Source organism: Dermacentor variabilis, chromosome 4 (genome assembly GCF_050947875.1).
Source record: "Dermacentor variabilis isolate Ectoservices chromosome 4, ASM5094787v1, whole genome shotgun sequence".
NCBI lineage: Eukaryota > Metazoa > Arthropoda > Arachnida > Ixodida > Ixodidae > Dermacentor > Dermacentor variabilis.
Genome location: NC_134571.1, coordinates 148,548,549 through 148,562,372, shown reverse-complemented (window position 1 = coordinate 148,562,372; position 13,824 = coordinate 148,548,549). Strand labels below are relative to the sequence as shown.

The 13,824-nt window shown below is 47.5% G+C and overlaps 1 protein-coding gene across 2 annotated transcripts in view; it reads left to right on the top strand.

Moving 5' to 3' along the window:
- Positions 1-13,824, top strand: part of LOC142579893 (uncharacterized) — a 65,859-nt gene that overhangs the window by 39,947 nt on the left and 12,088 nt on the right. For both annotated transcript variants that reach the window (XR_012827491.1, XM_075690562.1), the window contains exons 6-8: positions 432-810; positions 2,267-2,470; positions 7,488-7,574. Coding sequence is in view for 1 of the 2 variants with exons in the window: in XM_075690562.1 (XP_075546677.1) it covers positions 432-810; positions 2,267-2,470; positions 7,488-7,574 (670 nt within the window). In the remaining variant the exon portion in view is untranslated. The remainder of the gene's footprint in view (positions 1-431; positions 811-2,266; positions 2,471-7,487; positions 7,575-13,824) is intronic.

The window sequence follows — 13,824 nt, the reverse complement described above, 5'->3', positions numbered from 1 at the left end:
TCTGCAGCTAGCACAACCTTTTGTTTGAATGCGGCACCTTAGCGTAATCGCCTGTTTGGTGCCATTGATAATGCCATGCCGCACGCCAGTATGACACAGGTCAAAACAGCAACGTCATTTGTGTACTTCAATTGGCTACTGGTGTGGCTAGTAGCGGCTGCGATACTGACTTTTCTAGATGGCGCTAGCTATACACAATATTTATCATCTTCAGTTAAAAACTGGCATGTTTTTTTTTTTTTTTTTGTTCTTTTTTTTAATCCTTGAATCTAAGCTGACCCTAGAGTTGGGCACGTGATTATTTGAAAGAACCTATCGGCCTAGATTCGAATAAGCACGTTGGTTTGATAAGTGCGGGTTATACTGTCTGTTCAGGGCTGATCAGCCTAGATTGGATTGGATTGTAATATGTTCTGTTGTCTCTGTGCCAGGAATGGTGGTATGGAAGCCAGGCCCACGGCATGTGGGGACCAGCAGCCCAACCTGGAGGAGAAGTTTGAGGTGTACCTGCAGACGCTGCTGAGCCACGTGCTGGACCCTAACTTCCTGGCCGAGGTGCGCCGCGAGAATGACGAGTATTTCCTCGCCAACCTGCAGACGGTAGACGGCGAGAACGAACGCCGCAGCGCCCAGATTCGCAACAGCTTGTGGAGGCCCGATCTGATGGCGGCTATCGCCGCATACTCTGACCTACGTGTCATCGACCTTCCGCCCGGTCAGAAGGCTGCGGTGGCCATTAAGAACGAGACCCAAAACCCAGCGGGGGACGAAACTGTGGTGAAGAAGGAGATAGTCGACAAGCCGTGTGAGGTGGGTCCCTTTTAGATGCGTTGAATGCAGAAATGGATGGTTTTTACCCTGCCTGCTACAGCTAAATCCTGCCACAACATATTAATGAGGCTCATCAAAATTGCACTACTTTGGTTGCCGCCTATGACCAAGTGACACTCGCTAGGCCTAGTCGGCAGGAGGCAAGCCATTGTTGGGATCTTGCACCGTGAACAACACTTGGGCGCACGTATAATGATCCTACTTAGAGTGAACAGTTTCTCAACAACCGAAATCTTTCGCAAGAAGTCTCCGAGAGGCCAATCTGTGTATGATGACTCCACGCACTGGTCAGTTCAGGTGCAATTAACTGATGCGTGGCAGCATCTCAACAAGCAGGGAGGAGTATGGCCTTGGTGGTCTCAACACTGACTGCCTTGAGCTTCATAGTTAACCTAAGCATTCTGTATATGCCACGGGCTTTACTCACAACATCGACAGTTGACAAAAGTGGAAAGGGTCATGTCAGTTGGAAACTACTTAAACACAGCTAAACCGCAAATTTCTGCCAGTAAATGTAGTGCATGTTGTTTTTAGATATAAGACATCTCTTCTGTGCCTTGTTGAGCTCTGTATTGGTTGTTTTGAAAGCAAGTAGAACTGTAATGAGCTCTTAATACAGCAAACATACTTTTTGTAATGAAGGTGTTTGTTGTATCTGGGCTTGTAAGTACATAGGGAGTACTGTGTATACTCTCGTAATGAACGCCATTTTTATCCTGAAAAACAAAAGCAAAGTTGGGAAGTGTGTTTATTATGCAGGGTAAACTTCATGGAAACTTTTTGAACTGGCAAAAATTGAAACTTAAGACAGTAATGATTTGAAAAATGCATTAAATAACTTACCTATGCAGTAAAACATACAGGTGCATCATTTGCAAACCGTAACAGTGTTTTTATTGCACTTCACTCTGCATCCTTGCAGCCACATCCGGCTGTATGCCGTCACCGCAAGCATCAAATTCCAGCACTTCATTTTGGCACCTGTTTTTGACAAGCACACCAAGCACTGTGTGCACTCTTTTTTTCATCAACATGTCAAAGTGTTCTATGTCTGATAAGCGTTTCCATTTTGTGAGCAGATAAACCCTCTATCCTCCAGCAGGCGTATTACTCAAACTACAGGCCCATCGCTCGCAGCGAAACCAAAGACAGGCAGAAAAGCGAGCAACAAACGAGAATTCGACACTACGCCTGACTATGCCCACTCTGTCGACCAAACGCCGGCTGCCCTTTTTTCACTTGAACTCTCCTGTATGTCGTGCCCGGCTGCGCATCTAGTGCACGCGTGCTGGGCATGCTCTTCTCTTACGTCAGAGTCACTTGCAGAGAGCAGTTGCGTTTTTTTTTTTTTTTTTCCTTTCCCTCTCGAGTCTGCGAGGTGCAGACTCTGGCGCATGCCCACACAGACTGAGTGTGACTTACCTGGGTGATGCAGGGATGTGGGGAAGGCACAGCCTCACGGTTGGCCGAGTTCTCTGGCGAGCCCTACGACAAAATGGACCTCTCCTTGGAGCCCCGCTGTGAGGACAGGCCCGAGGCACGTAGCTTCCAGTTGTGCGCCTCCTGCGCGAGTGCCCTTCCTACCTACAGTCAGCTGTACCACTACAAGTACCACACCTTCAATCGATGCAGGGAGAAGGTGAGCGGGGGAGGCACTTTCTACTATTCTGGATGTACAAGGCAGGACGGGTAAACTATTGAAACGGGCAGCTTTGCCTGTTTCGCTTGTTTTCGCGGTGGTCAGACTTTCACCGCCAATGCAAAGGTGCCCATGCAAAGGGAGCATTCTCTCAAGCATCTGACTTGCGGGGCACATTTCTTGCCAATCGCCATCTATTTCAGCATCTTTGAGATGCTTGTGCGGTGCGCCAGGGCTTTAGGGTGGTCCAAAGGCTTAGATGCTGGGGTGGCGCTCTGGGGAAGGGCAGCCCTCTCACTCTCCCACCACCTTTCTTCCTGTGTGGCTGCAGGATTGAGCTCCAGCACCGATACAGATGTGCTGGTTGATTGCTAGGTTCCTTATGAAATTTTGCAATGAAAAGACAAATGCTATCTAAGTATCCTCACGGCAGCAAGTGCATGCTTTGTATATATCAGTCCTTTAGTAAAACGAATTGCTTTCTAGAAGCGCTCCGCTATTTTTTTTACGTTGACAGTCATCTTCAATGATCTCTGCACAGTTCTTTGTATACGGCATTTACATAGACCTGATGCAATATATTTCTGTGAGATTGCCGGCACAAATAGAGTTAAAGGCCCTTTTGCATAAAACTAGCTGAAAGATCTAGCAAACGCAAGCTCAGCTCTTTCTGGCACACAAAGCCACTGGCATACATGGTCTTGATCATCATACACCCATTCATGCGCATGTTGATGAACGTGTTTTAGCAAGACCCTCATATTGTGTTCCTCGGTGAAGCTTGCATATTTGCTCCAGCATGACATACGTATTGTGGTGACACCTAGCATGCACTAGGAGTATAATGGCCTGCTGCCTCCGAGATTTCAGTGCACAACTTTGCATCTTTTATAACCTTCTGTCTTCCTCTTTGTTGTCTTTTATTCTCTGACTCTCTTTTGGCTCAAAATTTGGCATCGTAGTAAAATCTCAGTAATACGAATCTTGGGACGACAGAGAACATTGTATCAACCAACAGCAAAAAAAAGGAAACAGGAGGGCACAACTATAATATGGCCTACTTCTTCAAAATTTCCTTTTTTTAAATTTCTTTTCTCGTAATTCTAAGACCTTCTGTTAGGGCAAAATATTTGGAAGAAGTACGCTGCAGAATTTGAGAAAAATGCTGTTTTTTAATGTGTTGTCTTTGAATTTGAGAAGAAAATCAGGCTTTGGGAGGTGCTATTGAATCGCTGATCACATGTGTGGCTTACTGTTGACACAGCAGTAACGCTGTATACACGAGAGATAGATAGATAGATTCCGATAGCTGCAGCACTGTATTTCTTTCTGCAGAAATAAAAGTAGCAAGATCGAGCGCGAGAAGGGAAAACTAGCATCGTAGTTCGCTAGGCAGTCACATGGCATGCAGGGAGCACTCTTATTGGCTAACTCAAATTTGAATCACTGCCGCACTTTTTCGTGCCCGTTCTGGCAGCAGCGAGCAGCATACTGGTGCTTTCCGAGGTCAACATTTCAAGGTCTGCTTGGTTATCTCGAGTTTCTTTTGTTGCTGGGTCTTAGCTGCTGCCTGATGGTGATGAGGACAGGATTTGCGCAAGATAAGGGAATCTGTTTTCTTGGTGGTGAAGAAGCTCGCATAATGAATGCACTTGTTTCCCCGAAAAACCGAAGCAAAGTAGGGGGGGGTGCATTTATTATGCGGTGAAATCTTATGGAAACTTCTCGATACAGTGAAAATTGAAACGATAAGACGGTAATGATTTTAAAATCCATTAGATAACACACCTTCGCAGCAAAAATACATGTACACTATTTACATACGGTAATAGCATTTTTATTGCACTTCTCATCCTCGCAGCTGCTTCCAGCCGTCTGCCATTATCACAGGCATCAAGTCGAAGCCCTGTTATTGGGCACCTGTTCTGACAAGCACGCCTAGCATGCTGTGTGCACACCTCATTCCTCGACCATCCTGCTCATTGGCATGTCAAAGTTCATCCATGTCTGGTCAGCATTTCTGTTTTGTAAGCAGATAAACTCTCCGTCCCACAGAAGGCGCATACAATGCAGTCCACTGATAACAATATCAAGAACAAAAATCCCATCATTACAACCGATCATCGCTATATCTCGACTGCCCTAAAAAAAAAGCTACCAAACATACCTTTGTAGCTACGAAACAAAATTTCCCACTTGCGCTATAAGATAGACATTGTATAAAGTAGACTTAAAAGTAAAATGTTTATACTTCTAAATAACATATGAAGTGTTAGGCACGCTGGAATAGCACTTGCTTTTGTGGGAGTTTCAGGTTCAGAACTGTGGCGTCCAACTGCTGCACAAATACTAGCGGCAATAATTTGGCACACATGAAATCAATAAGCAACTCGATTGATGACAGCGCACTTCGTGGGGACATCGAAGCCGATGTCAAAGTGAGGTCATTGTCACTGTTGTCGCCCTGTCGCACAACGCCGCCATCTGTGGCGACACAGTGATCGCCCCGTTGGAGATCTCTTCGCATAACGAGGCAGTGCTATCTGCACTCAGAAAGGCCTCCATCAAAGCACCATTTGTTTCATCGTCAGTAGCAACATGCTCCTAGAGCTCGGCAATGTCAACTACAGTGAAACCTCGTTAAACCGTAGCTGGCCGGAGCTCGGAAAAAGTATGTACTAAACGGTAGTACTGCTTAACCGAAATAGTATGAGATCGCCCACTTACCTGTCAAAAACGGAACTCGGAGAGAGTGCGATGAAAGGGGTAACAACATGCAGTATTTATTTACTTCGCGTGACAAACATGTTATTTCCGTTTGATGCGGCGGCAGCATAGCAGCGACGACAGCGGCCTCAAACTTGTTGGAGCGGTGAGCCAGCTTTCCAGCCAGCCCCCTCTTCTTGGCAAATACTCGCATGGCAGATTCCTCGTTGGCATTGCATAATCTACGTGCACAGGTGCGGTAGCGTTGCAGAAGTCGCGGGGCACCTTTTATTTCGTGGTGCTGTTCTCGTTGCAAAGATTGCTTTCATGAGGGTGACGTAACGCAAAGCTTCTGCCACTGTCGGGCCTGAATCACCCGGGCTGTCGCTTTCCGTGTCGTCCTTGTCGCCTTAGCTAGGCGACACTTCAGCAACAACAGAGGCAACGATGGCGAAAAGTCAAACCTCATAGCCGACATCTCTTTGCAGTTGCAGCGCATCTGCAACCGCAAAGTGTTTTGGAATGCCGCACACTGTAGTCAACAGTAGACCCATGTCGCATGCCAGCGCCGACTTTTCGCGTCACGTTCAACAGCACAAACTATGATTAATTTTTCTTCTATGCTAAGCACCCGGCGTCTTTTTTAACAGAGTTTCAGCATGACACGAGTTCTCGCTTGCACGATGCCACAATGCCATAGAATAAAGAACAAACTGACACCGCTCTCTGGCACAGCGCCCAAATGATTTTGATGTTGATGTGGCTTCACGGGCAAATGCACAGGGCGCTTGGAGGCTATTGCGCTGATCTCTGAGGCTTGTTGTTCTGCCGGGCCGCCCGATGGAGACGACGCACCGCCGTGTTTGCACTACAAAAAGTGGAAACACTACGTGTTAACCGATATGTACGCAATAAGCTGGCACGGTTTATGCAGATACAAAACACATTATGTTCAATGGCCACTGAGTCGGGAATTTGACTTTACTACTTTTAAAACGAAACTACTGTTCAAGTGGGTACGGTTTAACGAGGTTTTACTGTACTTCCACCATGTTGGTTCCATTATCGTGGAAGGTATCGCCCTGGTGCATGAAGCCCGCCTTTTCCCTTGATCAGCATGGCCCCTGGTTGCAGCCGTCATGACAGCGGCGCTCCTGCAAGAGTTCGTGCTTTGAGCTTTGCAAAATTTGCAGCTTCGTCTCAAGCGACATGACCTTGCACTTTGTCAGCGTCACCTTCTATTTTCATGCATGTTCCCGCATTTGCCGAGAAGGGGGCAAGGGCAGGCGCTGCTTTGCGTCTCGCTTTTTCTTTTTTCTTTCTCCTCACACTCAGCACGATAGTGGGCAACACGGACATCAAGTGGCTGGCACCGTCTTGGGGCTCTTCCTCTTACACATTATTACAGTGCCCACATTTGGGTGGAACTCACCAGAGCAACAAGAAGTTTGAGGAAGGCTCCGCAGGCAGTACCTTTTCTAACATAGTGATTTAATATAAAGTTGATACCAAGATTGCTGTATCATTTAAAAGGAAATGTCTGCCATAACTAAATACTTAATGAATGTCATGTTTGGAGTGAAGCATCATAGAAAATTTACCATGCAGAATTTGAAGACATTGTTACATTAAATGTAACATGGTGGACCTCTGCATTGAAATGCATAACCGTCGACTTACATTGGGAGGCTGGTTCTGCCAATTTTTTTATGCTAAACTTATGGACAGACAAGGCAGACATCTGCATTGCAAAAGCAGTAGACCCATGCAACGCTACGGAGCTTACAATACCCTAGCAGCAAATTTTCACAATTCACACAGTTTTGAAAAGCACTGCAGTTTAAGTGTGACAGCAGAAAGCGGCCAAACTATCTTTAAGGAAGTACGGCTGGCGTGCCCACTACTTGGAGCATGCATGTAGTGAACAAGCGCGCTGCAGTCAAGCGAGCCAGAGTATGCAGCGCCCTGACTGTGATGTTACTCACGAGAAGGCACCACTCCAATTCCTCGCCGCTAATATGTGTTGCATCACGCCGCTAAGCTAAGCTTGGCCAAGCCAGCAGAAAACAGGCAGCATGGCTCGTAACAAGCGATTTGGTCCAGAAAATCGAACTTTGGGACCTAAATTCGTCCGAAAAATCGGTAGCAAAGATGCATTGGCTCTATGAGAACCCCTACGGTGCATTTATGAAGTCCAGAATGTCCATCACGTCGGAATTTTTGGAGTCTAAAATATCCGTCGGTGACTGTAAGCTGCATGCATGAATTTTCAAGTACTAGTATTGACTGTAGGCATGTGATGTATGTGCAGATCGAGCGCTTGAAGGAGGAGCAGAAGGTGACCGAGTCACATATCATCCTCGAGCGTTGCCTGCAAGACGACACCTGGGTCAACCAGGTGAGCATTGTTGTTTTCATTATCACACAGTATTATCAACGCATGGTGTATAGGTAAAACTTGCCAAAGCCCCATAACGTATGTGCATGCCGCCTTCAGCTGGCAGTAGAGAGCTTTACCTTGTCTAAAAGTATTGTCAACTGCAATGCAGCGGATCACAGAAGAGGTGTACGACAGCAACAATGCCGGTAGCGACACCTTGTGGAGCAAAGTTTAACCAAATGGCACACAAAGGGTACCTGCTTCGACCAAGTTTATTCAAGCTTGTTCGCATACAGTTGAAACCATTTATAACGAATTCAAGTCTTACAAAACATAGTCATTGTTCCAGTAATTCTTTATTTGTAAACTTGCCCTAAACATGCTCACAAAGTAACAACACTGACGCTGGCATCGGCAGTTAGGATTCGACACCAGATTTGTCCGAAAATCGGATTTTCAATATCTTCATTTTTGTTTCCACCACTTTTCATTATCTAGTGTAAATTTCTGATAAAGACGCAGTGTTGCAGCTCTTTCAAAACGGCGCTCGGCCAGTTCAGATCACCTGCTGTTCTGTAACTATGACCGCAGCTACCACTTTTTTTCTTCGAGTTGACACGATGTTGACCCTGTTGGCGCTGGGCTAAGACGGCTCCGATACTGTGACCACTGGCATTGGTACGTACCTCTGTAGCAGAGGACGGCTCAAAGTGGGCCTGTATAGGTGGCGTGGTAAGAATGTTGGTTAGCTGGCCAAGCGCGACAGTTTGATTGGGGCCCATGTAAATGACACGTCCTTAAGATCAGTAAGCAGGCGGGCAATTGCTGCGAAGTCTTTAACGAAGCGTCGGAAGTAGGAGCAGAGTCGTACAAAACTTCGGACGTCTTTAACAGACTGAGGTACAGAAAAAGATGTGACAGCATGAATTTTCTCCGAGTCTGGTTGAATACCGGAAGCGTCAACGAGGTGGCCCAGCACTGTAATCTGCTGAGGACCTGAGTGACACTTCGATGAATTTAGTTGCAGCCCAGTCTCGCGGAAGACTTGAAGAACAGCTTATAAGCGCTCAAGGTGTGTCTCAAATGTAGGTGAAAATATGAGAACGTTGTCTAGGTAGCAGAGGCATGTTCACCATTTGAACCCTTGAAGTAAAGAAGCCATCATACGTTCGAACGTTGCTGGTGCGTTACATAGACCATATGACAACTTTGAATTGATATAGACCATCAGGGGTGACGAATGCGATCTTCTCCTGGTCTTTTTCATCCACAGAAATTTGCCAATAACCAGACCAAAGGTCTGTTAATGAAAAGTAGTTGGCACTGTGGAGACAATCGAGGGCGTCGTCAATGCGACGCAAGGGGTAGATGTCTTTCTCAGTAATGCGGTTTAGATGACGATAATCTACACAGACACTCCATGTGCCGTTTTTCTTTTTAACAAGCACCACGGGCTAGGCCCGAGGGCTCGACGAAGGTTCAACAATGCCTTTGGCAAGCATCTGGTTCACTTCATCTTGGATAACCTTACGCCCTGAAGCAGAAACTCGACATGGCCGGCGGTGAATAGGACTGGCATCACCAGTATTTACGTGATGCTTAACAATTGAAGTCTGGCCCAATTGGCAATTGTTGAGGTCGAAGATGTCGTGGTAGGAACCCAAAAGGCGGCACAGAGCTGCTGCATGTTCAGGACGCATCATGGGACGAAATGTTGCGTCAGGGTAAATAGCATCCTGTGGACATGATGAAGAACCTGAGCAGACGTCAACTGAAAATGTCGTGACGTGGTCATCTCCCATAGCACGCAGCGTTGCAACCGATGTGCCTTGGGGTAGAACTTCCTTTGTCGGGCCAAAATTGATGACAGGGAGGCATGTCCGGTTATTGGCCTTGGTGACGACGGAGTGGGGCACAGTGATATTGTGCATTAAAAGGACATCAGGAACAGGTGTGGCGACGTAATCACCATCAGTCACAGGAAAAGATGATAGCAAATCGACGAAAGTCAAGGCTTTAGGCGGCAAGCGGACGAAGGCGGTCGGTTGTACTAAAGTTGTTCGGAAGTTCTGCACAAATATGTGCGAGTAGAGGAAGTTCGAGTCAAAGGGTACCAGCAGAACAGTCGATCAAAGCTGAATGCGCCGTAAGAAAGTAGAGTCCGAGGATTAGGTCATGGGGACAATTGGTCAGCACTGTAAAAAGAACAGGAACATAGCGGTCGGCGATACTGATATGGGAAGTACACATTCCAGTGATGTCAACAGTGCTACTACCATCAGCCACGCATATGGCTCGAGTAGTAGGAGGCGTGAGAACCTTCCTCAGTCGACGACGGAGGTTACAACTCATTGTGGACACCTGGGCTCCAGTATCTATTAATGCCGTCAAAGGGACACCGTCAACGTGAACATCAAGTAAGTTCTGGTTCATTGGGTGCGTCAATGGAGGATTTATACGTGACGAAGATAATGCAGCACTACCCTCAGGAGCTGCATGGTCTAGTTTTCCGTGTGGGAGGGTCCATAATTGGTCAGCAACGAATAGCAGCATGGCTGGGGCGACGGGGACCGACGGCGCTAAGGTGACGGCGAGCAAGCACGACGACTGTCATCAATGGATACTCCTGAGGTAGGAGGCATATGGTGAGGCGAGTAATGGCACGGGTCGGCATATGGGCGAGGAGATGGGGAAAAGAAGCTTGATTACAGCGACGTCCAGGAGGTGCGGCAGTGGCGAGCGACGTGGCCAATGCAGAGGCAACGGAAGCAAATGGGCTTGTCGTCCGGAGTTCTCCACTCGGTAGGGTTGTGGTATCTGGGAGGGGAATACCGATCGCTGTGAGGCGTAGGTGTCGGCACCGGTCGGGCGTCAGGTCGGGAGACGGAGCAGGCAGCAGGAAAACTGAGGTTAGCAAATTCTTGCCGCACAACTTCCTGAATGAGAGAGATTGCTGGGGCTGGTTGGTCAATGGTGGGGTCAAGTGGGCGTGGATGGAATGGCGCAGGACTTGTAGCCTCGAGCTCACGGCGAACAATATGTGTGACGCACTCATTTAAGGGTGGTGAAGCGGTAAGGTCGATGCAAGACGACGTGGCAGCTGTGTTATGGAGCCGGGAGAACTGTGGAATGACGCGGCGGTGTTTGGCGAGCTGAAAGTGGCGGCATTCCTTGACAACGATGTCGATGGTGGACACATTGTTGAAGGCGTCGTCCGCGATCCCTTTGAGTACGTGGCCGATTTTGTCAACCTCGGCCATTTTGTCGTCGACTTTCCGGGAAAGAGCAAGCACGTCTTGTATGTACGAGACATACGATTCAGTAGAAAATTGAACTCGGGTAGCAAGCTCTTTTCTAGCAGCCAGCTGCCAACCGGTGGGATTTCCAAAGAAGTCGGTGAGCTTCTTGAAAGCATCTCAGTTAGAGCTCGTCCTCGTGCGTCCGGAACCAGACACGAGGAGTTCCGTCCAAGTAGAATAGGACATTCGCTAGCTTAATGGTAGGGTCCCAGCAGTTGTTCTGTCTAACACACTCATACAGGGTGAGCCAGTCCTCGACGTCTACATTATCTTGGCCGGAAAATATGCCAGGATCGCGGTGGTTGGTAACCGTAATGTATGTGGTTGGTGGGGTGGGGGCAGACGAGAAGTCGTCACCTGGAGCCATATCGGAAAGCAGGATGGTACGGCTGCTGTGGAGGGTGAGGACAGGGAACGGCACCCTCCACCAAAATGATACACGAAGAAAGGAATAAGAACTGGAAACTACAGTGAAACCTCATTAAACTGTAGTTGGCCGGAGCTTGGAAAAAGTACGTACTAAACAGTAGTGCTGTTTAACCGAAATAGCATGAGCTCACCCACTTACCTGTCGAAAACGGAACTCAGAGGGAGTGCGATGAAAGGGAAGAAAACATGCAGTATTTATTCACTTCACGCAACAAAAGTGTTATTTTCGTTTGATGCCGCGGCGGCCTAGCACGATGACAGCAGCCTCAAACTTACTTAAGCTGCCTGCCAGCTTTTCAGCCAGCCCCCTCCTCTCGGCAAACACTCGCATGGCAGATTCCTCGTTGGCGTTATGCATTCTTCTGCACACGCATGGTATTGCTGCAGAAGTCCCGGGGCGCCTTTTTCATTGCCGGGTGCCGGAGTTCAGAATACTTTTCGTTTAGAATAGTTACGTTATCGCGCCCCTGTTCTTGTCGTGACAATTGCATTCTTGAGGCTGACGTAACGCGCAGCTTCTGCCATTGTCGGGCCTGAATCTCCCATGCTGTCACTTTCCGTGTCGTCCTCATCACTGTCGCTAGTCAACACTTCGGCAACAACAGAGGCAACGATGGCAAAAAGTCGAACGTCGTAGCCGACATCTCTGCGGTCGCAACAGCGCTGCCAAGCAACTTCTTCGTATTCCAAATGCCACACGCTGTAGTCAACAGCAGATCCCTGTCGCATGCCAGTGCCGATTTCGTGTCACGTTCGATAGCGCGGACGATGTCTAATTTTTCTTCTATGCTGAGCACCCGCCGTCTTTTCTTATCCGAGCTTCGGCATGACGCGAGTGTTCGCTTGCATGACGCCACAACGCTTTCTGTCTCGGCCATAGCTCGGCGTTGAAATGATGTTGATGTGGCTTCACGTGCAAACGCACAGGGTGCTTGGAGGCCGTTGTTCTGATCTCTGAGGCTTGTTGTTCTGCCGGGCCGCCCGATGGAGATGACGCACCGCCGTGTTTGTGCGACGAAAAGTGGAAACGCTACGTTTTAACCGATGCATATGCAATAAGCTGGTACGGTTTATGCGGATACAAAACACATTATGTTCAATGGCCGCTGAGTTGGGGATTTGACTTTACTACTTTTAAAACGAAACTACTGTTTAAGCGGGTACGGTTTACCGAGATTTTACTGTACCATATTTACTCGCATAATGATCGCACCCCTGAATTTTGTCATCAAAATTCGATTTTATTTTATGTCCCGTGTAATGATCACACCCGAAACTTGCCGAAGCGATATGTCGTGTGCCAAGTCTAGCTAATAATGATCGCGCTTACCATCTGTAAAATACTACGCGAACGACTCCTCAAGACAAACCAAACGGTCTGCACGCACCAAACATTCTTAAGCAGATGCCCCATTTCATTCCTTGCATCACTACGCACTTCCATGACACAAAAAAAAAAGCTACAACCAAACTCGCCTTTATTATGTGTAGGCGTTATAATGGTTGTCGTCAACAACAACAAAAAGGCGCCTTTCGATTCTTCTCGTCTGGACTCATGGGCACGCAACAATGGGCGAGCGACAACGATAGCAGCGACGTTTACACTGACACGTTAGAAGTGTACCCGCATGGTTATGTTGCGCTCAGTTTTACACAGACGATATTAAGTGAAGGACAGGACGTGGACGGACGTAGCGCAAGGACAGGACGTCCATGTCCTGTCCTTCATTTAATATCGTCTGTGTAAAACTGAGCGCAATATAACCATGAACGTTCACCAACTAGCCCCCTTCATTGCTTTACTAAGTGTACCCTATTCATACGCCGGCGCTTGTAACACAGCTAAGATATTTGCCCACCCTTAGCGGAAACGTGCCGTATTAGGATAGTAGTGAAGACAAATGCCGCAGTTTTCGCAACATGCCCGCCATGTGTTTCTATGTCACTGGCAGCTAAGCGCGCCGATCTCTGTTTCTGTCCCCTCAAAGTGGACATGGCTACGTTATTCCTGCAAACTTGCCGATATTAACGATATTATTCATTACTGATACAGAAGAAACTGCTTCAATGCACGTAATGTACTCACGAGAAGAAAAAAAATCGCGTTCGGTGCATTCGGCTTGCCCCACCAGCCGCCATTATTGTTTTGGCGTCATGCACTACATACAGCGGCAACCGCTATTTGTTGACCTGTTGTCATCCCGCAGCAAATGAGGGATGAAAAAAATATTTTTTTTCTTTTTGCGGGAAATTTAACCCGCGTAATGATCGCACCCCTGAATTTGCATCAATTTTTTTTACAAAAAAGTGCGATCATTATGTCAGTAAATACGGTATTTACAAAGTGTATTTACAAAGGATAATGCAGCACTAGCCAGTTCAGCCGACAGCTCGAGAGCCAGAGAGCGTTCATCGTCTTCGTCGGGGCACCCGCGTGCATCGGCCACAAAAAACACGCAATATGCATGTGTCAATATATTTTAATATCAGCGAGACGAGAGGATTCCCCACTCGATAACGAAGTGTTCTAGCTGGCTGGA